This window comes from Schistocerca piceifrons, chromosome 3, assembly GCF_021461385.2.
Source record: "Schistocerca piceifrons isolate TAMUIC-IGC-003096 chromosome 3, iqSchPice1.1, whole genome shotgun sequence".
NCBI lineage: Eukaryota > Metazoa > Arthropoda > Insecta > Orthoptera > Acrididae > Schistocerca > Schistocerca piceifrons.
In genome coordinates, this window is record NC_060140.1 from 742,207,648 (window position 1) to 742,233,071 (window position 25,424).

The 25,424-nt window shown below is 38.4% G+C and overlaps 1 protein-coding gene and 1 long non-coding RNA gene across 3 annotated transcripts in view; one reads left to right on the top strand and one right to left on the bottom strand.

Annotated features, from left to right (window-relative positions):
• LOC124789812 (zinc finger protein 239-like) overlaps positions 1-25,424 on the top strand; it is a 106,833-nt gene that overhangs the window by 69,386 nt on the left and 12,023 nt on the right. The window contains exon 4 of one of the 2 annotated variants that reach the window (XM_047257293.1): positions 5,155-5,448. In XM_047257293.1, coding sequence (XP_047113249.1) covers positions 5,155-5,448 — 294 coding nt within the window. Of the gene's footprint in view, positions 1-5,154; positions 5,449-10,927; positions 13,460-25,424 lie in introns of those variants that run through there. The other variant, XR_007016170.1, reaches the window with a different exon arrangement.
• On the bottom strand, positions 6,791-9,544 carry LOC124789813. The gene is made up of 3 exons (XR_007016171.1): positions 9,399-9,544; positions 7,177-7,289; positions 6,791-7,008 (listed from the first exon to the last, which is right to left on the bottom strand). It is a non-coding gene; the product is annotated as an uncharacterized LOC124789813 (long non-coding RNA).

The following is a 25,424-nucleotide window of genomic DNA, read 5'->3' on the forward strand; positions in this document are numbered from 1 at the left end:
CTTTGTCAAGAAATGGGTGCGGATCGTAGTGTTATTCCACAGCAAAATCCATTGGCTTTCCAAAGGGAAGATACTTACCAGAGTTTTAAAAGACAAACACTTGCATTTTGTGAAACTAATGATGATAAGTTTGGTTACTGTAAATCTCCTAAAACTTCATTTACCGAGCGAGGTGGCGCAGTGGTTAGCACACTGGACTAGCATTCGGAAGGACGACGGTTCAATCCCGCATCTGGCCATCCTGATTTAGGTTTTCCGTGATTTCCCTAAATCGCTCCAGGCAAATGCAGGGATGGTCCCTTTGAAAGGGCACGGCCAACTTCCTTCCCCATCCTTCCCTAATCCGATGAGACCGATGACCTCGCTGTTTGGTCTCTTCCCTCAAACAACCCCAAAACCTCATTTGCTGTTCTGAGATGGGGAACTCTTCCAGTATTTTCAACAAACTTAATGCTTTGAATTCAAGTATGCTGGGACAGCATGAAACGATCTTATGCTCAAGTGATGAAATCAGCTCATGGGGTTGTTGTTGTTTCTTTTTTTTTTTTTTTAAGGATCTCTGACATAGGAGAGAATAATCTAACAGCTTCTCGAGCTACAGCTATCACATAAAGTGACTTGAATACAGAAGGAAAAAATCAAATAAAGGAACACACTATAGGGCACATACCTAAGTCAAAATACTTACCCTTGATCTTGACTGTTGGCTTAGTTTGGTTGGTTGCATCTGATGAGGAAAACCTATCCAAAGCAGAATTAAACAGCTTCAAAAAAGAGAAATTAAAGAAAATACTTTGTTTTTTTGGATCTCAATAAAAATGAATATCTGGGTGTCGTGAGTAAAGCTATGTTATTTATTGCCCTTTGTAGTGTCTTCCTTGTGAGAGTCTGGATTCTCTCTGTTGAAGACTATAAAATGTGACCATAGGTCTCAGCTCCTGGACATGGACAGTGCGGTGTGTGTGTGTGTGTGTGTGTGTGTGTGTGTGTGTGTGTGTGTGTGAATAGTTCCTCCATGCATAGATCTACTTTGCAAAAATCACCAGGGACAAGTATCTCACTAGTTTTAAATTTTGTCTTTTTACATTTCTGATGTTATTGTTTATTTTATATGTTCCTGCTTAAGAGCCATAATTCTATGTTCTTATGTTTCTATGCAAGTGTCTTACATGATTAGCTTTGTGAGATTAGTATATCATAGTTTGCACATTAAAAAATGTGTTCTTTGTACTTTGTGTGGTTTTTTCATGTTCTTGTTTAAGAGTAATAAGCTTGTTTTATTTCATGCTTTATGCTTGTTTCTGTTAAAGAGCCTTGCATAATAAAGTTGTAAAATTTATATGTCATAGTCATTCCATAATTTTTAAAAATGTATTGAGTGTACTGTATGTGTTTCCTTTTTTGCAACTAGGGAAAAAAATCACATGTAGGGATGTAGCAAAAGTTTGGAACATATTTCCATGTGCCTGAAAGGAAAAGGGTTAGTCAGCAATGTTGGCAATTGGCATTCAGAGAAAAGATTAACTGTTACCTGCAACAAGACACGATACACACAATTTCTGACATGTAATTCTTCTAAAAATAATCTGATTTCCCAAGATGGGCAAACAGTTGGTGAAGTAGACCATTTAAAAATTTTATGACTGAGGATACATGGAAAGTTGTCTTGAATCACATTCAAGATCTCGTGCAGAAACTGAATGCTGCTTCTTTCACTATAAGAAACACTCGGAAATGGGCAGTCAGACAACAGATTTGTATTGTCGGTTTGTGAACTTCTTGTAGGCTATTGATGAGATTTCAGATTGACGCCAGATCATGCTGACTTCTTGCCACAGTATTTCTGCTGGCAACCATCCCGCCATCTTCAGGTGAGTGGCAGACACTTGCCTGAAGATGGCTGGATGGTTGCCAGCCGAAATATTGTGGCAAGAAGTCAGCATGATCCGGCCGCAATCCCAAAATCTCATCAAAAATTCAGTACACCAGGAAAATTTAAAGAATCACTTCTTGTAGGCTATTGTTCAGGTGCCTTGGAATCCCAACTCTGCCATCTTATGTATAGATTTCACCATGGAATTTATCATCTTCAGTATTGACTCATAAGAAGAAAATGCAAAACATTTAGTGAACACTTGATGGAAAAACGATATGCACTTAGATAATGCTTTGCTATGGTAGTACAGAAAGGTGTGCAGCTGTACAGTAGATTTCATTTTCAATAGGCTTCCAGTACAATTGGAAAAAAAAAAAGTGATCAACTCAAAGTATTCAAGTTGAAAGGTTTTCTTGCAGGACACAGGAACTCCTTGCGGTAGTTGAGAAGTTTTATCTGCAATGTGTTGTTTATTTGTATACTGTCTCAATATTTTTCTTATTTTGTAAATTCATTTGTGTACTTCATTTATAAATTTTCTGATCAGCATTCTGTAAACTATGCAAAGACTTGATCCATTACCAACTAGCTCCCACTTGTGTGGTATCAGGGTGTTTGACAAATAAAAATAACCATATGTATTCAAATACTTGTAAGTGAGCTCCCACACATGCTTTTGCACATAGCCCGAAGGCTGCCATCTTGCAAAATCCCACTTGCAACTTCATGAAACAAAGTGACAGTGGAGCTGTGATTAGCATCCAACCATGTCACACAAGAAAGGAAATGCCATTTGTTTACTATGCAGTACTGTGTTGCAGCGTACACTGAAACTAGAAACAATAATACAGTGTGTTCCACGTAAAACTAGTACACCTCACACCTGAGATTCAAGTAACAATGAACTAACTGAAAATGAGTAGATAATAGTATGAATGTGAATTTCTGTAGTTATGTTCCATCTAAGATTGTCTATTGTATGAGGATTGTCAGCATACACGTTGCTTTTTAGCGAGCTCCTTAAATAAAATACACAGTGTAAAGTAGCCAATGTTTGAGGCAGTGTTGCCACTTCACAGGCAATTCGACTAGAGATGATTAACTGGTACGTGAGGCATACCAGTGTTATGTGGTACACCCTGTTTTATTAGGCAACAAATGACAGTGTCTATTTTATGTGTTTTCCTCCTAAATACATCATAATCGTACATGTATAACTGTACCTCGCAAAATAAACAGTAGTAAATTTATGTAAAGAAACAAAATGGAAAAAATACAAGCAAAATCGCATTTTGTAAGGTGCATCATTTTGAGCGACATTACAACTACCACTCCAGAAAGAAGACCCTTTAATAGTAAACATCGAGACAGGAAACCATTAACGATACTGACATAGACTAGGGATCTTAATTTGTAACAGAATATCTGCACGTTGGGCGATAGTGAAGCGCACAGAGACGGGAGGCTGGCAGGAGAACGGGAAAGACACAACCAAGGCAGGCAGGCCTGAAGAGCTGAAGACAACAGTGAACGTAAGCTCCTGGAAACCCCAGGGGGTGGACCATGGCTTAGCGGGAGCCACGTGGCAGAGGACAAGGAGAAGACACAGGGGCTCGTTCACAAAACGCGTGGCGGCATGTAGGTGGTTTTCCTAACAGTCGGAGCGGAAGCTTCTGGAACCATCTGGAAACTTCTAGAAGCTTTGGTCGATTGCAAAACTGAGATTGGTCGGTGCTCAGAAACAAACACCTTCCAACAGCATGATTGGCCACGCACATTAAAGGGGGGAAGAAAAAAGAACAGGAGCTACAAAAAACCGTAGCGACTTTGAAACACTTGTTCCTGGGGCGTCGACGAGAGGGGTTGGTTCTGGCGAGGTGTGCGACTTTGTTACTGGGACAGAGTACTTGTAGCGAGAGCCTCAGGATCGTTTGGTGTTCCATGGCAGCCGTGGAGGTGCCTACGAAGCTTTTGGTGAGGTAGAATTTATATCTCGCTGAGGCGAGAACCTTTGCAGCGATAAGCGTTAGATCACTGTAGTGGTCGTACATTCGCAACGGCGGTTAGGGAAGTAAAGTAAATTGCTGATCACATGTCTTTTTCATTCTATACTGAGGCTTCACGTTGTTAGTCGCGAGTGTAGTTCTAAATATAATTGCAATTGCCATAGCTGATGTCAGTATTCCGCACTTGAATTAACGACTGCGAATATATCACAGGACAGTGCCAGACAGAGCGATTGCCAAATGTGAATAGGCAGAACTAAAATGTTGCTTGTACTGTGTAATCTTGTATAGAGTAAATTGCAGAACAGTAAAGAATTTAACACTACTGAGTGTATCATTTCATAGCTAGTACTTTCCTTTTTCATTTTATTATCTCCTTATTTGTGTATTTCATGTTTGCAACCACCTGGTGGAGGCAGTGTTTGCAGGTCAGCACATCTGAACATTCTAGCATATACTGAGGATATGGTTAGAAACCAACCAGATTTGCATACGACTAGTTGATGTCACATATAGAGCAAAGGATAAACTTACCCTTCCGGAGAGTGCATAAGTGTCAGGGTGACAAATTAGCATTGTAAAATCCGTTGTGCAAAATTTTTCATTTATACGTTCGGCTCACAGGCTTACCCATCAGCAGAAAAGAGCAAAACAGAAGCGGTAGTTTACAATTTCATCCACATGAGGAAAGTTGGACAGAAAAAGGCCCTGTGTGGATGCATCATGCAAGTTTATCGCAAAGCAGTAAATATCTGATATGTTAATGGAATTCATCATATAAGTTTTATTCCCAGGTATTTGACAGCATGTGGCAATGAAATTACAGCATGGAACTTGGGGTCAAGTAAACTCTTGAACTGTGTCCATGCAGTACTCTTTTAAAGACTTTCTCCCAATGGTATAAACATATGTGGTTAGCTAAGCAGCATTAGCCTAATATGTTAAGTAGTCAAGAAGTAATTACACTAAATTTTTTGTCTCACTTGGCGGTGCACATTCACAGGTAGCTCAGCTGGCAGAACAGTTTTAGAGTCAGCCTTGTGTGGCTATTCTCCACCAAATTTTGTCATGGCAAGTTTTACTTCCAATTTGTAACACTTGCCCATTATTGCAGTCTCCTGTGTAATATGTACTGACGTGTGTTGTACTAAGAGGGAGGGGTGTGTGTGTGTGTGTGTGTGTGTCTCTCTCTCTCTCTCTCTCTCTCTCTCTCTCTCTCTCTCTCTCATATCTCACTGATACTTAAGTTTGCATATTGACTTCTTTCCATAGGCATTTGCAGAATCATCAAAGTTGGCACAACATTCACGTACTCACACAGGAGAACGTCCATATTCCTGCTCAGAATGTGGCAAGACCTACTCTCATTCTTCACATCTTGCTGCCCACCGCCGCACACATGGTGGTGTGGAGGATGAAAGGGCATTTGCTTGCCCTTGCTGCCCTCGAGCTTTTGCTGCAGCTACAAAATTGGCTGAGCATGCCAGATCACACCTTCAGCAGCAGCAGCAGCAGCAGCAGCAGCAGCAGCATGGCCACAGTACAACTACATTGTCATCTTGCAAGGTGTTTAATTATTTTGATTCAGTTTGCTGGCGATCACTATTTTTTTGGATTAAGCTATATGTCTTTGAAAGGTTTTATATCTTAGTAAATTCCTGTGTAGAAAAAACTGTCTGTAGCCAACAGTGGCTGCTGTGTAAGAGCACATAAACACCCAAACATTTGACACTTTGGGATCTATTGGTTACTTTTCATTGACTGCTGTTAAACGTAATGCAGATGCAGTAACCTGGAATATACGGCTCTTAAATCTTCTGCACTACCCCTCTAAACTCCTTGAAATAGGGGTGAACCAAAATCGCGTATCTGCTACAAATATCACAATAACAACTTTACAGACTCTAACTACAATTTGAAGTCACAACTAGGAGTCACAAGTAGCGTTTAACAGTAAACGCAGTGTGCCGTCTGTTGGCCAAATTTTGTTCTTCTTTCTGTGAACTTTGCGTCATGCTAAGAAGTCTAGCTGGGATTTCAGTGACAAATAGTAAGAAGCGCATTTAACATTCAACACCATGTGCCGTCTGATGACTTAAGTTCGTACTACTGTATTTCTTTACAACATGCTATCGAGTCTTAACTGTGATTTCTGTGACAAGTCACAAGTAGCAACTAAAAAGTGCAGTTAATATTAGATGCCATATGGCATCTGTTGACCTACATTCGTATTTCGTTCTAAGAACCTTGTGTCTCATGATATGGATGTATTACGTACTTATGCTCGAAGAAATTAACCAAGATGCTAATTTGCTCTGGGACAAATTTTATACTCGGTTGAGAATTGGTGCAACCAGTGAGTGTGAAAGCCAAATAAAGGTTGTGCTAATAAGTAGATCTATAGTGTAGCCTGGAATTTTCTTGACATGTTTAAACATATTTTTCATAATAAAAGCTAAAACTGTAGGGTAATTTCAGAAAACAGGTAATGGATAAGGCTCTGATGAGTATATTGATGCATATTACACACATATGTAAACTACTAAAAATGCAATCTGGTGTCTATTATGTAAATGTATCAAATGTTTTAACAACTGTATTCACAAGGCGGATATTTTCTTTTTTTTTTTTGAGACAGTACAATATGTAGTTAAACATTTGTCTGTATTTTTCAAATATTGCATAAATACTTGATCTAGTGCCAACTTTTAACTGCAAGATCAGTATTTTCCACTGTTTTCTGTTGCACATTATCAACCTTAAAACACGCAGTCTTCCAACCTAACATAGACCATGGCTGGTCAGTCTGTTATCACAACCACAATTTCAAGGTGGGAGAGATGGACGGATCAATATCACACACTAGCAAGTTGTTATCACAGCAGAAAATTCTGTGGTAAAGGGTGACTTAAACAAGGTGTACTTCACATTTAATTATTATCCCTTTCAAATCACATGATGACTTCAGTGACCCACTATACCAGTACTGATTTTGCACACTTATGTTATAAATTATGGCTCTCTTAAGCTGTGAGTTCCTCAAGAGTCATCTTGAATCTTCACAATTCTCTCTTCTAAATGTGGAGAGGTGCATAGAGCAGCCAGTAATCAAGATGGGAAATGAATCTGGAAAATCATGGAATTATTAAACTTTTGTACTGCTTTTAATTGCTAACAATATAATTCACATTATAAAACTGCTAATATGTCTGGTAATGAAAGAAGTTGAGTGGGGGGATTTCACACTTTGCATAAACGATATCACTACATTATTTTATGAACTTAGAAACAAACCTTACTTCTGATGAAGAAGTTGTAAGGACGCTGTGGCAACTTCTCCAATTCTTCTGCCAATGGTATTTCAAATTATCGGTATATTGTGCAACAGAAAAATGTGATTTAAGTGCCTGTGAACATAAGAATGTGGTTAGAATCCGTATTCTAAACCTGTTACTCTTATGTTACTGTGTAGTAATTTGCTTCACTGCAAATTTAAACGCAGCCAAAACCTCTCAGACAAACAGAAGCTAAACGATGTCAAAGTTAGCTTAAGGAGGTCTATGCGTGAAGCGTTCAGTTAATTCGAAAGTAAAATTCTATGTACTGTCCTTACAGAAAATCCTAGGAAGTTCTGGTCTTATGTTAAATCAGTAAGTGGATCGAAACAGCATATCCAGACACTCTGGGATGATGATGGCATTGAAACAGAGGATGACACGCATAAAGCTGAAATACTAAACACCTTTTTCCAAAGCTGTTTCACAGAGGAAGACCGCACTGCAGTTCCTTCTCTAAATCCTCGCACGAACGAAAAAATGGCTGACATCGAAATAAGTGTCCAAAGAATAGAAAAGCAACCGAAATCACTCAACAGAGGAAAGTCCACTGGACGTGACGGGATACCAATTCGATTCTACACAGAGTATGTGAAAGAAGTTGCCCCCCCCTTCTAACAGCCATGTACTGTGTCTCTAAAGGAATGGAAGGTTCCAAATGATTGGAAAAGAGCACAGGTAGTCATTTCTGGAAACCCAGAATGTACTCTGTAGGAATCAACATGGATTCTGGAAACAGCGATCGTGTGAGACCCAACTCGCTTTATTTGTTCATAAGACCCAGAAAATATTAGATACAGGCTCCCAGGTAGATGCCATTTTCCTTGACTTCCAGAAGGCGTTCGTTACAGTTCTGCACTGTCACCTGATAAACAAAGTCAGAGCCTACGGAATATCAGACCAGCTGTGTGGCTGGATTGAAGAGTTTTTAGCAAACAGAACACAGCATGTTGTTCTCTATGGGGAGATGTCTACAGATATTAGAGTAACCTCTGGCGTGCCACAGGGGAGTGTTATGGGACAATTGCTTTTCACAATATATATAAATGGTCTTGAAGATAGTGTCGGAAGTTGCATGCGGCTTTTAGCGGATGATGCTGTAGTATATAGAGAAGTTGCAGCATTAAAAAATTGCAGCGAAATGCAGGAAGATCTGCAGCGGATAGGCACTTTGTGCAGGGAGTGGCAAGTGACCCTTAACATAGACAAATGTAATGTATTGCGAATACATAGAAAAAAGGATCCTTTATTGTATGATTATATGACAGCAGAACAAACACTGGTAGCAGTTACTTCTGTAAAATATCTGGGAGTATGCGTACGGAACAATTTGAAGTGGAATGATCATATAAAATTAATTGTTGGTAAGGTGGGTGCCAGGTTGAGATTCATTGGGAGAGTTCTTAGAAAATGTAGTTCATCAACAAAGGAGGTGGCTTACAAAACACTCGTTCAACCTGTACTTGAGTATTGCTCATCAGTGTGGGATCCGTACCAGATCACGTTGACAGAGGAGATCCAAAGAAGAGCGGCACGTTTCATCACAGGGTTATTTGGTAAGCATGATCGCGTTACGGAAAGGTTTAGCAAACTCAAGTGGCAGACTCTGCAAGAGAGGCGCTCTGCATCGCGGTGTAGTTTGCTGTCCAGGTTTCGAGAGGGTGTGTTTCTGGATGAGGTAACGAATATATTGCTTTCCCCTACTTATACGTCCCAAGGAGATCACGAATGTAAAATTAGAGAGATTCGAGCGCACATGGAGGCTTCGCGGCAGTCGTTCTTCCCGCGAACCATACGTGACTGGAACAGGAAAGGGAGGTAATGACAGGGGCACATAAAGTGCCCTCCGCCACACACCGTTGGGTGGCTTGCAGAGTATAAATGTAGATGTAGTAATTTGTGTTAAGATTCTCAACACCACTCTATCAGTATTTTCACACTTGTTCCATTAATACAAAATTAAAGTCAAAGGAAGAACATAAGTAAAGCATACTTGCTATTGACTTTTTTTAATATGAAATTTTGTCTGTGGGCAAGCGTATCATTCGTATATCATGTAATAGCTGTGGAAGAATCGATGGAAATACCATTTCATGTAACTTTTTGTCAGTTTGGTTATTGAAACGTTAACCTTAGGTCCTGACAGGTAATCGCCTATACAGGCGAGAATATATTTCTTACTGTATTTGCACGGCGAGCCTCCCGGTTCTCGATGTACATCTTGCGGTTCTCGGCTAACGCTAGCGGTCAGAATTTTCTAAGCCCAGAGTCTGGGATGTTATTCCGGACGGGTGCTATAGTAGTCTTTATAGCAGCACGCGTCTGCGCTTGTCATGTTTGTAAACAGAGAGCGATAAGCAGTTACGTAATCACTGAGGTCAACGCTCACACAGAGTCAATGCCGTGTGGCTGATGCAATAGGTTATTAAGACAGTAATGTGTAGTTTTTTGTAAGGATAAGGAGAGGGAAGTTTATTTAGTACGTGGACCTAAAGTCGATAAAGTTGCAGGTCTAGAAAATGTTAACAGCCGGGACGCCATCGCTTATCGGACATTTCAGATCGCAGAGGTCTATTCGGACAAAACTTCACGCTGTAATTTATAGGGAGCCATGTTTTCGCTCAGCTCACTCGTTTACAAAAACTTATCGAGTGTTTATCATATGATAAAAATAGCCCTTTCTGCGTATTGTCATTCCCAAAAAACGTCGTTTCGATAACTCGAACCGTTTAGGAGATAACGACGATTTTTACGACCACTTGATTCCTGAAGCGCAGGAAAGGATTCGGACGTGCCGCGAGCGACCCATCCGCGGATATAACAGCCAATATCTCAAGAACGAAAAGAGGTACCATTCCGGTCTCAACTTTAAATACAATTTAGATATATTGGTCACATTTCATACGCAATAATGTATGACCTTAAATGAGCTATACGGCTAGTCTACACAGTGTGATTTTACCTTTGCAAATTCTTAAAAATTTCGTGCAGCCATGTTTTCACAGTTTCGTGCAGCACAGTAACTATGACGAATAACGAAAATAAATTCAGACCTTTATCGGGCAAAGATGTCAAGCTATAAGATGCGGAAGAATCAATTTTTTTCACCGAACAGTTCTCTCAAAATCGGATGATAAATATTCCATAGCTAGCGTCGCGTCCGTTCTAGAACTATACCTGCGGTTGTGTTCAAGCTGTCGCGCTCTGTCGGTGGCTTCTGTCGCTCACTTAGGGCACGGCCTTGGTAGGAAGCGGAGGGAGAAAAGTTGCGAATTCGTTAACTGCGATCCTGAATTGTGACAAATCGCAGTACCGAAAACCAGCATTCACAGAAATCACCGATATCGGAAAATAGCATTTTAGCCTATCCGTACCGTGAAATTCGGCGTCAGGGGCGCGAGCACACCTTCTGTTGTGCACGTGTTAAGCAGCTTCTGCGCATGCGCTACTGGTCTGACGTAATTGCCTTATGGGTCAAATACATGCGAATCAGATGAACAGTGTGCACGGTTTGTTCTATGCGTTACACCTCAACTAGAAGTTTACGTCAATGCCACTAGATACGCTCACATATTTCCATTCGCTTGGCAATTCCATTAGGTGCTAGCACACCTGTCAGATGTGCCAATTCACTCGGTGTATAGTACATTAAATCGGACGTCAGTATAGGTTGTAGTTATACTGACAAAAAACTTATTACGTGAGTTTCTGAATGAGTTTTATATATATTAAGTTTTGGATTTTATCTTATATTTATCCGTTTTATTCCTAACAGAAGACTAGATCAATTTAGTTGGTTTCATTTACCTGTAGTCAGGTGACCATGTTGATAGACATTAAGGCGTTACTACCTGAATTTAATCAGTTCCATAAACGACAGTGTGTGTTTGAAGTTGATTTGGTGCTGTGTGGGTGACAGTATGGACACGAAACAGTGAATCGGATTGTGTGTGCAGGGTCAAGATGAACTCTGTTGAATCTATTTTAAGAGCTAACAGAAAACTAAATTACCAGGATAAGTTAGCTGCAAAGGAACTAGGGCCTCCCAGACCAGATCTCTTGATTGAGAATGTGACAAAATCAGTTAAGCGTGACTACAAGCGAACATTTAACAAAGAATTGTATGATAAGCACAAGTGGCTGTGTGGGTGCAACTTAAGACAGGCACTGTATTGTTTCCCATGTCTGATTTTCAGCCCGGAAGTCAATTCGTGGACTAATAAAGGTGTTAGAGATCTTGTACATTTGTCTGAAAAAATAAAAAAGCATGAAAAATCCCATGTACACAAAAATGCAAACATTGAACTCTCAGTTCTTGGTAAAGTGAACATCAGTACTCAGCTTGACGGTGTATACAGAGAGTCTGTCAGGAAACATAATGAGCAAGTGGACAGGAATAGACATATCCTCTCCAGGTTAATAGACTGCATAAAATTTTGCGGGGCATTTGAGTTAGCTTTACGTGGTCATGATGAAAGGGAAGATCCAGAAAACCCAGGAGTCTTCCGTGGGCTTGTAAATTTAGTAAGTGCTATTGATGGCTCAATGAAGGAGCACTTAGAAACAGCAACTGTATTTAAAGGTACATCCAGAACAGTTCAAAATGAGCTTCTGGATTGTATGCTAAGTGTATGCAGAGAAATTATAACGCAAGAAATTTTAAATGCGCATTATTTGGCTATAATGGCAGACGAAACAACAGATGTGTCCACCATGCAACAGTTGGTGATTGTGTATAGATACGAACTTAATGGCTCTGTTGTGGAGAGGTTTTGGGGCTTCTTTAACCCTGACACACAGGATGCTGAGACGCTATTTAAGGTGATAAAGTCTGAATTGCAAAAGCATGCAGATGGAAAGAAGGAAAAAGTGATCGCACAATGCTATGATGGTGCTGCTGTTATGAGTGGAGGCATCAATGGTGTTCAGGCAAGGATTAAGCAGATGTATCCAAGGGCTTATTACATTCACTGCTACGCTCATCAACTTAATCTGGTTTTGCAAAAAGCTGCATCTATAAACAAATCTGCTAGAATATTTTTTTCTAATCTCTCAGGCTTTCCAGCTTTTTTCTCCCGGTCGTCACACGGAACATGTGTGCTAGACAGAGTTGTGCAAACTAGTCTACCACGGATAGCAGCTACAAGATTGGTGTTTAACATTCAGACAGTCAACACAATTAGAGAGAACAAGGAAAGTATGATAGAGTGTTTAGGAGAAATTACCCTCTCTGATCGTGTAGATGACAAAACCAGACGAGAAAGTTATGGCCTCCTCTCCAATTTGAAAAATCCTGAGTTCTTGTTTTGGCTAGAATTTTTTCATAGGATCATGCCACATGCAGATATACTTTTCAGGAAACTACAACAACAGAATGTTGAAGCGATAACTGCTAGACAATACTTATTGGAGTTTGAAGATGTAATTACAAGAATAAGAACTACTGCCATTGAAGAAATTTCATTTGCCACTGAAGAAATTTCGTCATCGTGTGAAGAACAAATTCAGAAGAAAAGAAAATCAGAAAACAAAGTAGAAGATGCGAAGGAAGTTTGTGATGCCATAATAAGTCATATGAATGAAAGATTTTCATTCACTGATCACCTTGTGGCATCAAAATTGTTAGATGTGAACTCATTTTCTCTGTTTTCGACAAATTTTCCTGAGAGAGAACTTGATATTACTGTTGAAATGTACCCATGGTTATCGAAGGTGCAGCTGAGAACAGAGCTAGAAGTACTCTACAGTAGAAAAGACTTCCAACGCGCAGGTGGTGCTGTTGCAATTCTACAGCTTCTATTAGACAACAAATTGGATCTAGACACTTTTCCGCAGTTGTGTGAACTAATGAGGATAATTATAACTACTCCTCTTGCAACAGTTGAACCTGAACGTTGTTTCTCAACAATGAAAAGGATAAAAACCTTTCTTCGAAACACAGTGACAGAGAACAGGCTTTCGGCATTGGCAATGCTCGCAATTGAGAAAAAGTTTGTTAATCATACTAAAGACTTCAATCATAGAGTGATTGAGACATTTGCTCGATTAGAAAACAGACGCATGGATTTTCTTTATAAATAGGCAATGTCAGTCATGCTGCAGTGTAGTTTTCTCTGTTTAATATATACCTACAGTACAGTGTAATGTGTATTAATATTAACTTTTGTGTGGACTATACGGAAGAATAGGACATTTCGTAAGAAGAGGTTATGCCTGTTTCCTGATTCAGAAACTGAGATTTGGTGAGTGATAAAACTTAAGCAATAGTAATATTTAGCTGACGAGATGGAGAGTAGTGAAAACTTAATGATTAATGGAAAATCTCACATAAAGATGTGAAACAAATACTAAGAAAGAGATAGAGGGGCTGGCCAGTACTTACTTCAGCTCAGTACAGCCGATAGATACACAGAACAGAAAATTTACGTATCCTTGCTTTCGGAACTTTGTTCCTTCGTCAGTGAGGAGAGAGGGGAAAAAAGGGGAAGAAGGGAAAGTGGATTCAGTTACTCACAACCCAGATTATGAAGCATCAGGGGAAAGGTTTACCTCCCTGTTTACCTTTCCCCTGTTGCTTCATAACTTGTGAGTAACTGAATCCACTTTCCCTTCTTCCCCTTTTTTCCCCTCTCTCCTCGCTGACGAAGGAACAAAGTTCCGAAAGCTAGGATACGTAAATTTTCTGTTCTATTTTGTGTATCTATCGGCTGTACTGAGCTGAGGTAAGTACTGGCCAGCCCTTCTATCTTTGTTAGTAGTGAAAACTTTACATTATTTCACTCTTGTCCGAAACCCTACTAAATTATGTACAAAACAATAAAATTTCACAAAAACAAGTCTTTCTTTCATCAGATTATTATAATTATTATAATAATAATAATAATAATAATTATTATTATTATTACTGGCAGTGGCTGCAGTTGTAAAAATTTTTTCGTAATCACAACTGTTATGCAGCAGACGCTATTTCATGCATTGGGTTACATGTTGAAGAATTTAACACTCGAGTGCTTAAACTCATGCCAAACTGTAGTCAGTTGAAGAGGAAATGTTCAAGGAAGAGCATGTAAAAACAGATAAATGAAAAGGTCTTTGCAAGATTTGTAGATGTCTACATTATACAGTATCCGTATTGTACACTTTCATTGAATGAATACTTTCTTTAGTTTAGCTATGTTGCCCCAGGATAATGTCATGAGACATCAGATAGTGAAAATATTAGATGAGTTAACTCCACTGTCTTCAACCAAACATACAACAGATGCTCTCAAGTGTGATACCAAACAGAGCTTCTTAATTAGTTTAGCTCCCGATTTACTCAGTTTTATCTGACTGGACCCAAGGTATTATATACATAGTCCAAAATTTCGTAATAAAGGTCTTCATGATTGCGACTTTAAGACACAAACTTTCTAAGAAGAAAATCACTTTTAAGTTTCTGCATTGAATAATGTGTTTCGTTATTAAGTACAGTCTGGTAATAAAGAACAAACTTGTTTTAAATTGTTCTTTGCTGTGTTACGACAAATGCTGTGTGCCCACTATCAACCAGAAGGTCAGTGTGTAGACAGCTGCTAATCTTTATGTAAGATTTCTTCAACAGAAGTAACAGCTGTTTGTATTCTGTTTTTGAGCTCATTAACATCACAAGTTGAAGGGAAAGTGAGAATGTTCCTTCATGTATCTCTATATGAAAAAGTCACATGGGATCATGCCTTGCCATCTCGAAAGCCAAGAATGTAGACTGATGTTGTGGGTTCCTGTTCACCCTATCCTGCATGGAGACAATGTAACATTCAGCTGTCATCAACCTGAGGGTTGGTTTGTACACAACGATTTACTAAGCATGTTGCTATTGAAGATGATCCGCCTTTGCCTTCACATGGCTATTGATCTTACTTGCCTACCCAGTTACAGTTCCCCAGCTACAGCTTAATGTGGACTCCAAACCTCAGTGCAAACTGGCACTTAAGACCTTACCAAATTGAAGCCGTTTTCACAATGATTTCTCAATGTGGCAGTGTATTATTGAAAAATTAGTGTACTTTCTTGTTAGTGTGGTGAGGCTCCATCCTGTTGGGGTGTGAAATCAGTAGTCCTCTTGACGTTGTGGAAAAAGTGACATCTCCTGGATATCAAGACAGTTCAAGCCAGTCACTGTGTTATCATCAAATGTCAATCCAAGTGAAGTGATAGATTAAAAATTAAGTTGGCTTCTTGACCATTTTTAAATATTTTGCTTTTCTTATGTGTGATTGCTCTATAACTGTGAAGTTCAGTACTTTTTTAAATTTTACCTTACACCATTTTTACTTGCAAGTGCACAACAGTTTTTCAATTTTGAGACATTAGTGTTAATTTTAATATCTCTGCACTGAGCTAAGTCACAGCATTGCAGTTGACATGATTGTTTTTAGGAAAGTCTCCTCTACAACAGTGTTTATTACTCAAAATACCCTAAACTCAAAAATAACCCGTCAAAATGACCTCTGAAAGTTTTGGTATTGAAAACTTGGAAACTGCCCTTTTTTAGACCCAAAAATAACAACGAAGGAGTGATCAATCAGTGTGTATTTTTTTCCCTCTGGTTAGATATCGTAAACTACTAGACTTATACGGAGCATGAAAATTGACGAATGTTTCCTTAATTTTTTATAAATTTTTGAAATTTGATAATCTTTGTTTGTGAAGTTTGGGGCCTATTATCTCTGATGGGACTGACTATAAAAATTTGATTTTGCACATTTTCTATGCCTATATGATGGCAAAGCTGTATTTTTCAATTACCATACTTTTGAGATGCGGTGTTTCCTAATCCTAGTAGTGACTGTTAAGAACACTTATTTCTTCAAAGAGCTTTAGTGATATAGAATAAGGCCTCCCAGTTGCTGTGGTAAGTTCAAGCTTTCTCAATGTTTTTCATTGGTACCCAACTTCGTTACTAGTACATTTTTGAATGATGATCATGGGTTGGCAGGGTGCTAAAAATGAACAAAAACATCGTTTTCCAAATATATTCTTTCAATCTGTGCAAACCACCATTGTCTATCATACACACATGCCACTGTGTCATTCAGTGTTAGACTGAGATTAATTTTGCTGACACTGTGATCCTCTTAAATTTCGGTTTCTGATGTTTCTTTGCATTGAACTAAGTTTTCAGCAATGCCAAGGAAATTGTAGAATTGCTTTGTTTCTTTTATTGATATACAGATTTCAAATCTGGTTTGAAGTGTTGTTCTAATATGAAGAACTACCTCTTCTTTCTTGATGGGAAAATATGTGATGCCTTTAGTATTATCTTTGGAAAACACATATATGTCCTCCGTTGTAAGAATTTGGTCTGCGTTCTTTCTTTGTGAGCTGGCTTTACTCACTTCAGATTTTGTTGTACCTCTTCCTCCATTTCATGCATTTTTACCATGGCAAGAGACAAAAAAAGTACCATTTGGTCTGCAACCTGGAATCTGCTTTTGTTTGCAAAGATTTGAAAAATTCTTTTTGTTGTTGTATTGACCACCACTTCCATGTGAGAAGTATATGAGCTCCTCAACCTTGGGCAAATTTTTTAATGTAATTTGTTACTTTTGAAACACATTGACAGCAGAAGTGTTGTGCTCCAAGTAGTCACTTAGAATGCAAATTGATGAATTGCAAACTTTTTTTTGAAGTACTGAACAAATGGATGCACTGTTGGCCTGACCATTGACCCAGTGGTACCCTTCTATTTCATCTTGAACCACAAATGTAAAGTTTTCTGCAAAATCAGCTAAGACTATGCATTCAGTTTCATAAAGTTGTGCCTTTTTGTCCTTCAAAAACTTGCTTTCAAGTTTAGAAACATAAGTGGTGAGTGTTGAGATTTTCTAAGTTATCAATTAAAGATTCAAATTAATCTTCCTGAGATTTAACGACTGTTATCATTTCAGCCCTGTCAGTTGTGATCCACTGTTCGAAGGTAACTCCTCATAGTTGTTATAGAATTCAAAAGCAGCTTCTTTACCATGGCATTTATCATACAAACTCATCATGAAGTCACAGTTGTTAGTGTCACAGGCCATTAAATCTAGTAACTTTTTGTAGCTAACATCATTGAGTTTTGCTCCTGGAGTCATCAGTTTACATTTTGAGAATATAAGCAAACACATACACTGTATGTTCCTGAAGATCCAGTCAAAATAAACCACATAGGGTGAAGGTCACAAAATTTTGACCTTATAATTTTGCATTCAGGATCAGCATTTTTGAAAGCTACATAAAGTTCATTTAAATTTTAGAGCAGTAGTCGTTATCGCATTGTTACTTTGTTTATAACAACTCTTGCTATCTTTGCTGCCTGAGCACATTGTTCCATTTTCATCTTCAAAAAAACTGCTGGATCTTTTCAGTTGTTTCTTCACTTAACACCTACTCCTATCTTCTTTCCTAAAACTGGTAGAATGCCTTGCTCTTTCATTAATTTTCGGGTTAGTCGAACTAAATGATCAACAACGTTGAACTTGTGAACCATTTTTTTCTCTTGACCATGAATCAGGGAGCAAACTTAAAATTTTAACTTTTTCCTCTTTAGGTGTCACTGAATGCTTGCTTTTCAATTTCTGAATTAAGCTCAAATATTCAGTGTTGGGTCATCCTGGAGGTAGGTTTTCTTCTTTTTTAGAAATACTGTTGGTATCTGCATTATTATAGCATGATTCTTACTGTTTGTCTTTTCTAATTTTGTCTGAAATTTATTGCACCTTGCTTTTCTGTTTCTGCTACTCAGTTTTTTTATTTGCAAAGTAGGAGATAACTGTAAATTGGAAAAATCAAAATCCAAATTGCTAGTAGCTTCGTAATTAGGAATATAAATGTCATTGACAAGGTTATATGATTATGATCCTGGATTCATGATAAGTACTTGTAAGTCAAAATTTGAGCACAGAGAATTTCCAGGAATCACATTAACTTTCTCTTGGGAAGCTGTTTTACTTGCACTGCACAAGAACAGATGTTCAAGTTTTATTTCCCTCAAAGCTTTAATAACTGCTCTTTTACAAAAAATGTGATTGCGTTTCAGAATATATTTTTTTCTCATGATACCCACAAAAATTTTAATACAGAAGAACCAACTCGTAATTTAAACAAATTTTATCTCTCTTCATGAAAGTAATTAACATTTTTTAAGCTTTTTTGAAACTGAACCCATAAACTGTTTCGTGGCACACTCACTTACTGTTGTACAATAGAGCTCTGTTCGGTCATTGCATTGCATTCCAGTTAGTCATTCAATTTTATTTAATATTAAGTTTTAAAATTATGTTAATTAATTTAAAAATTACACTCACAAGAGAAGCATTTAAAATATTCTACACACTCAACTAAGTGCATGCATCCACTCTAACAGAGGTTTCTGAACAGACTGACAACACCACCACACTCAGCAAATGTAGTGGGTGTACACAGTTTATGTAGACAATTGCCACTGACTACTGGGCTCCTGCGTAGACTCGTAAACCTGTTGACTGAACTCTTGTAAACACTTTTCTTGAGGACTAAACTCGTGCACAAAACTGTAGCCTTCTCAACAACAGACACATTTCACAAGTTTATTATTTTACTTTTATCATTTTCATAATTTGAGAATAAACCTAAATGTAAATGGGCAAATTTTTTAACATAGAACTGAAACAAAAACTCTTATTGTTCAGTATTTTATTATTATAATAAATAATACTAATTGCATATAGGGTGATAGTGTCAGCTAAATATAAGTTCCAACTAAATTTTATTACAATGAAGCAATAAGCCAGTTACATAGGCAACAACCATAAGATCAACTGTAGTGTAATGTCAATTATTTCATCATTTTCAAGAATTCATATCTTTGTTCACAGTCAAACATCAATGTTGAAATTTTTACAGTACTTTGCTATAATATGGGTGTACAAAATGTTTGTGTGGCAGCGATGACATTCAATAATCAGCACTTCAAAACACTTTGGGTATGACGTGCTTGACCTAACTCACCTTGCAGAACAATGAAGTCACTTCTGTCAGTCTGATAAAGAAATTTAGCTTTTATTAATCTCTTCGAGGCAGTCAGGTTATTTGAAATGAAGTGTTTCATTCCGTACTACTGGCTAGTTTCAACTGTTCGCTGAATTTCAAGAGCACGTATGGTATTGTGCCGTAATAAAGAACCAAACACGAGATAATACAGTACTGGTACTCCTAGAAAATTTACATCCCAAAACCACATTGAAAAGCTTAATATCAAGTTGGGGCCTATGTCTTCATGAATATGGACACACGAATGTGCACCTTAGGCCATATTATTCATTCTAGTATGGTTTACGAAATTCCGGTGCTGTTGGAGTATCCTCTGATGACCTGTTTCCTTTATGACATGATGTAAGATCTCGTAATGCTTTATACATACATACAGGCTTCCTACGTCATGGTGGCTGCGCACATACAGAGGCGCCTGTTTTCTGGCGCTCTCTAGCAACTGTTGAAATGAACCTACAGAGTGACAGTTGTTAAACTGTGTGAAATAAAATCATCATGAGTTCTGAATGGTTTGTGTTAAGATGTTCAAACTTCACAGTTGTCCAAAGGGCATGATGGAATTAGTGTGGGCTATGTGGTTTGGTTTAGCAACGAAGTGCACTTTCATTTGGGTGGGTTCATCAGTAAGCCAGATTGGCACATCTGGGGGACTGAGCACCCCATTTCGCGATCTAAAAGTCTCTCTTCACCCTCAACGGGTGACTGTGTGCTGTGGAATGTCCAGTCACGGAATAATCTGTGCAATATCCCTTGATGGCACAGTGACTACTGAATGGTACATGAAGATTTTGGAAGATGATTTCATCCCCATTATCCAAAGTGACCCTGATTTTGACAAGATGTGGTTCGTGCATGACAGACCCTATCGAAGCAGAAGAGTGTTTGTTGTCCTGCAGGAGCACTTTGGGGACCGCATTCTGGCTCGGGGGTACCCAGAGGCCACTGGAAGGACCTCGATTGGCTGCCATATTCTCCAGATCTGAACACGTGTGTCTCCTTTTTGTGGGGCTGTATTAAAGACAAGGTGTATAGCAATAACCCTAAAACCATTGCTGAACTGAAAGCTGCCATTCAGGAGGTCATCAACAGCATCGATGTTCAGACACTCCAGCGGGTCACGCAGAATTGCGCTAGTCATGCGCGCCACGTCATTGCCAATGATGCGAGGCATATCTAACATGTAATAACCTAAATTCGAATATCTGTAGTGACATTTACATGTTGAATAAAGTGTATGCACACCATAGTTTGTAAATAATATAGTTTTTTCATATAGTTCAATAATTCTCACCCTGTATTTCTAGCAGGCCGCAGGAAAATATTGTCTGTGGTGGTTTGAAAACTGTTACTTTCAAAGTAAATTTACTTTTATGCAATATGTATTATGTTACATATGAGAATGTGCGATAGCTTTCTTAAACCACAGTGTGTTTGACTCTCATTTAAAACTTAACTCTTTGAAAACCAGCCATGTAAAAGAATTTCGAGCCCAGAAGACCAGACATTTATCCCATTATTTAAAATTTTTGGATACATTTGTGTAATGTATCTTGAAGTGTAACACACACAATAAAAGACCAACATTATAGCTTTTCTTGTAGCTATTAATGTTCTAGACCAGTATTATATGTGAAAGCTTAGCTTTTCTTGCAGATACACTATGTATATCAATTCAAACCCTTAACTTTTCTATTCGTTTGTTTGCGCTACTAAACAATGCTGTTGCTGCTACGTGACGACATTACGTGTCCTATGCTCTGAATATCTGCTGTCATTGGCTGGCGAGATCAAGTTACTTGAGCCATGATTAGCTTACAAAAGCACAACGCACTCTCAATTTCATTGCTTCGGAAATTAACTTTCTGTGTTTGGTGGTCGGTGTTGATTTCTAAAACACACAACATGTTTGATATACACTGATTCTTCTCCAGCAAGTCCTCCAGCCAATTAAAAAATTATCAGTGCTGCTTCCAGGTGACATAAAGATAGCTGCTATAATCAGGCTGTTGTTCCCTGGCTTTAAATTTATTGCTGCAACTTCTAGTACCATTTTATTACCCAGGTTGTCAGTCCATGTGACTTTTTCACCTGCTATATCATTTTTACTGTAAATGCCTAACTGATCACCTTTATGCATCTTCCTACAGAACAAGTTTATGAGTTTGTAATTATTTAGCATTTGTCTATACTTTCATCTTCCTTACAACCCAGTTCATACGCTATGAAGAAATGTGGTTATTTTCTTGTAGTTATACACCCAAGTGCTCTCTCTTATTCATTATGTACTAAACATTCTGGTATATGGTTAGTTTGGTGTGCTTTGCTCTATAAAAGATCAGCTGTTTTGGCAGATACAAGAGAAGCATTGTGCAACACAAAAAGATTTACTGTTCATACTCTTAGAGTGTATAATCGAAGAAGAGTGAAGCAGTGTATTACTTCCTCAGGTCCACAAGAAGGAGAACCTGAAGGCTGTAAGAGAATATCATGAAATAAGATCACTTGTTGATAAAAGAGAGAGATAGTAGTGTTCCTTCCACAGATCTTATGTGAAATTGTCCACAAGGATGTTATAAAGAGAACAAACTTGTTACAAAATACATAAATTTCTTGTACACTGCAGTGCTTATGAGATCCTTATGCTATTGTAGGCACACAATCATCAAACAAAAGTCAGTTACAACATTTAGATATATTGATCACATTACTCCTCTTGTTTGATGTTACAAATTGTACATACATCAGTTGACTGCACAAAAAAAAAACATCCGTGGGGCAAGAGTTGCCTACAAATAAATTCTTTACACTCCTCTTAAGCTAAACTTATTAGTAGCTAAATTTTTTGCGGCTATTGGTAAGTTTGTGTGTTTCTGAGTGATGGGCTTCTTTCTAAACCAAAGTATGTGACTGTATGTGAATTATTCTTATTTTGGTATTGTTGTAGGAACTGAGCTGTTTGTTTGAAATAAAGATGTATTATTTATGACAAATTTCGTTCAGGATTAAATACACTGTTCAGTCGCATTATTGTGTCCCTCTTTCAAAAGGCTGAGTAACCACCTTTTGGGTTTCAATCCAGAGAGTTTGGAGACGAGGAGTATCGTAAACTTGTCCTGATGCTCTTCGATCCACAAGCATACAATGTGAGCTGTGTGTGACATTGCGTTGCCCTGCTAATACATGCCATGACACCTACGAGTAAGAAATTGCACGTGAGGTTGGACGTGGACCCCAAGGATGGATGCATACTTGTATTGATCCATTGTGCTTCCAGAATGACGAGATCACTCAGGGAATGCCACAAAAGCGTAATCCAGACCACAAGGCTCTCTCTTCCAGAGATTGTTGCAAGGTGTTTGCTTTCAGATGTTTCATGTCGTACACAACCATCATCATCTGTCTGATGGAGCATAAAACGTGATTCATCTGAAAAGGCCTTATGTTGTCACTCAGTGGATGTCCTGTTGCGGTATTGATGTGCAGACTCCAGTCTTCGTTGCCGATGAACAGCAGTCAGCACATGTGCATAAACCATTCTCCTGCTGCGGAGGCCCATATGCGGCAGTGTTCACTGAACTGTCATTAAGGAGACTGTTGGTAATCCCTTGGTTCATCTGAGTGGTCAGTTACTCAAAAGTTGCATGTATGCTCACCCATACACCTCTCCACTTGGGTTGTTCACCCCTGTCATCTATCACCAGTGGTGCACCACAGTTGCCTTGGCACTGGTTTCAGAGAGCACCATTTTGCCACACGCAGTATACTTTTAACTGTGGCAGCCCATGAACAGTTTGGCAATGCTTCCATCCTGGGCCCAAAAGCCAATGATCATGCCCTATTGGATATCAGGTAAATTGCTCTGCTTCCAAATTGCGACAGTGATTGCACTGTTTTCCTCATCCGTCCGATACACTTTATATATCCTCCACTGCTAGTGCTGCCGCCTGCTGTCTGTGAGTGGCTATTGCACATTGAAATCAAATGTAGGCTTTGGTCACAGTAATGTGACTGGACTGTGCGTATTGGGAATCAGTAGTTAGTATCCCCATTTCCTTGAACTGGCTTTTGCAGGACATTCTTGGGTTCATAGCATAAATAATTCATGTTAAATAGTTTTGGATTCTGAAAACTTTAAATTTACTTACCTCAGAATATGATTCCGTGTGACGTAATGGAATGAAAGTAAGAAAATTATGCTGGTTTTTATTTATTTTCATATCACCTATGTCTGTTAACAGCATTGCAAATAAAGATTTGTTTATGCACTTCAGCAGTTCTGTGGTGTGCTCCTCCCAGTTGTATTTAACAAGCTGCGTTCCAAAAAATTTGCTGCTGTCAACCTTTTCTATCTGCTTGTAGTCATATTTTAGACATGCATATGATGTCTCATCTCAAAGTTTGGTGTCAAAGAATTAGCCAAGAGCCATTTATTAATGTTCCTAAAAATTTCATTAATCGGTCTTTCAAAAACTATACTCATTTGGTAGTTATTGGAACGTTTGCATCATCTGCAAACAAAACAAACTTGGTGTCTAGTAATGGTACTGATGAAAGATTAATACACACAAGGAAAAGTAGGGTGCCCAGAATGGAACTTTATCAGACACTTTTAAATAGTCCCCATAGAGTGAAAATTTATGGTTTAAGTTGCATGAATGTTTTCTGAAGGCCCCCTTCATTTATTCCCAGAGAAATATCATTTGCAGCATTTCCTGTTGCAACATAATACTGTAATTTGCTTGAAAGATATTGTGATTTGCATATTAAAATGTCTTTGGCATATCGGAGCATGCTAAAGTGCGCGTCATTTATGTTGGCGGCCGAGTTTAGGTTCGTTCTGTGCATCTGACTTCACATAACACAGCCAGCCAATGAACAGAGAACGACGTTGCCAAATCTCGACTGCAGAGCAGAGCACGGACGAGTGTCTTCAGATTTAGGAACGTTCAGTCATAAATAAAGTAATAGAACAAAAGCAATGTCTTGATAGCAGATTTCTTTTATAGAAAGTTTCGAAAAAGCATTCTTTATACCAATTGCTTCATATTCTATTAATTAATTAAACCAAACAAGCAATAAGACTCCTAATTCAAGCGATAGCAAGGAAAGGTGTTTGCATCAATCTCACGAACCGCTTTTCGCAATAAAGAACAGCGGTAATTGTTTATTTCCTATTGTACTTCGATGAAGTTTGAGTAATTCATAGTCGTACCAACAGTGTTTGTCAGTATTTTGTGTGTCCTCTTAGAATCCTCATGGAGTTACATTGTACGACGAGCTGCGTTAGCGTAACGGTTAAGGCGTTGGGTTAGTATGCGAAAGGTGAAGAGTTCAAACCCTGTGCAGTGCTTGATATTTTCTTTATTTAAAAACAATATTGAAGTGTCTTACTGCACAAATTTTATTCATTTGAATGCAATTTTTTGAAATTTCTAGTGCTTTGTCTCTTCATTAACCCTTTCGCTGCTGCAGACACGTGCTCCCCGCATTCCGCGCTGTGCGCGATTTTGTCATCACTGCACTGCTTGCCTGTGCAGACACATGGTGTTCCCACTGCTTTGACACACTTATCATTCGATTTCACAAAAACTATTTGACCCAAAAATTAGATTTTTACACATCTTCTTGACTGATACCTTCCCCCCATAAATGACTTAATTTTGTTTCGATGTTCAACCCAGTTATTGTGCAGCATTAAATGTAGTAAACCATTGCACGAAATTTTGAAGAGTTTGCAGAGGTAAAAGTCCATAGCGTGTGTGTGTGTGTGTGTGTGTGTGTGTGTGTGTGTGTGTGTGTGCGCGCCATACCTTTCATTGATTGAAGTGCTTTAAAATAAAGCCAAACGTGCCCGGTGTGAATAAAACTTTTGTTACAGTCGCGAAAGATGGAATATTTCTCAAAATTACATACGACACCTATGTGGTACTTAAATTAAATGAGATATAGTTATACAGTAAATTTTATATGAAATTTAGGTATCTTGTCCACATTTTATTCTCAACATTGTGGCAACTAAATTCGACCATACAGAAAGTCTACTCTATGGACTTTTACCTCTGCAAACTCTTCAGAATTTCGTACAATGGTTTACTATATTTAATGCTGCATAATAACGGCGTTGAACATTGAAACAAAATTGTCATTTATGGGGGG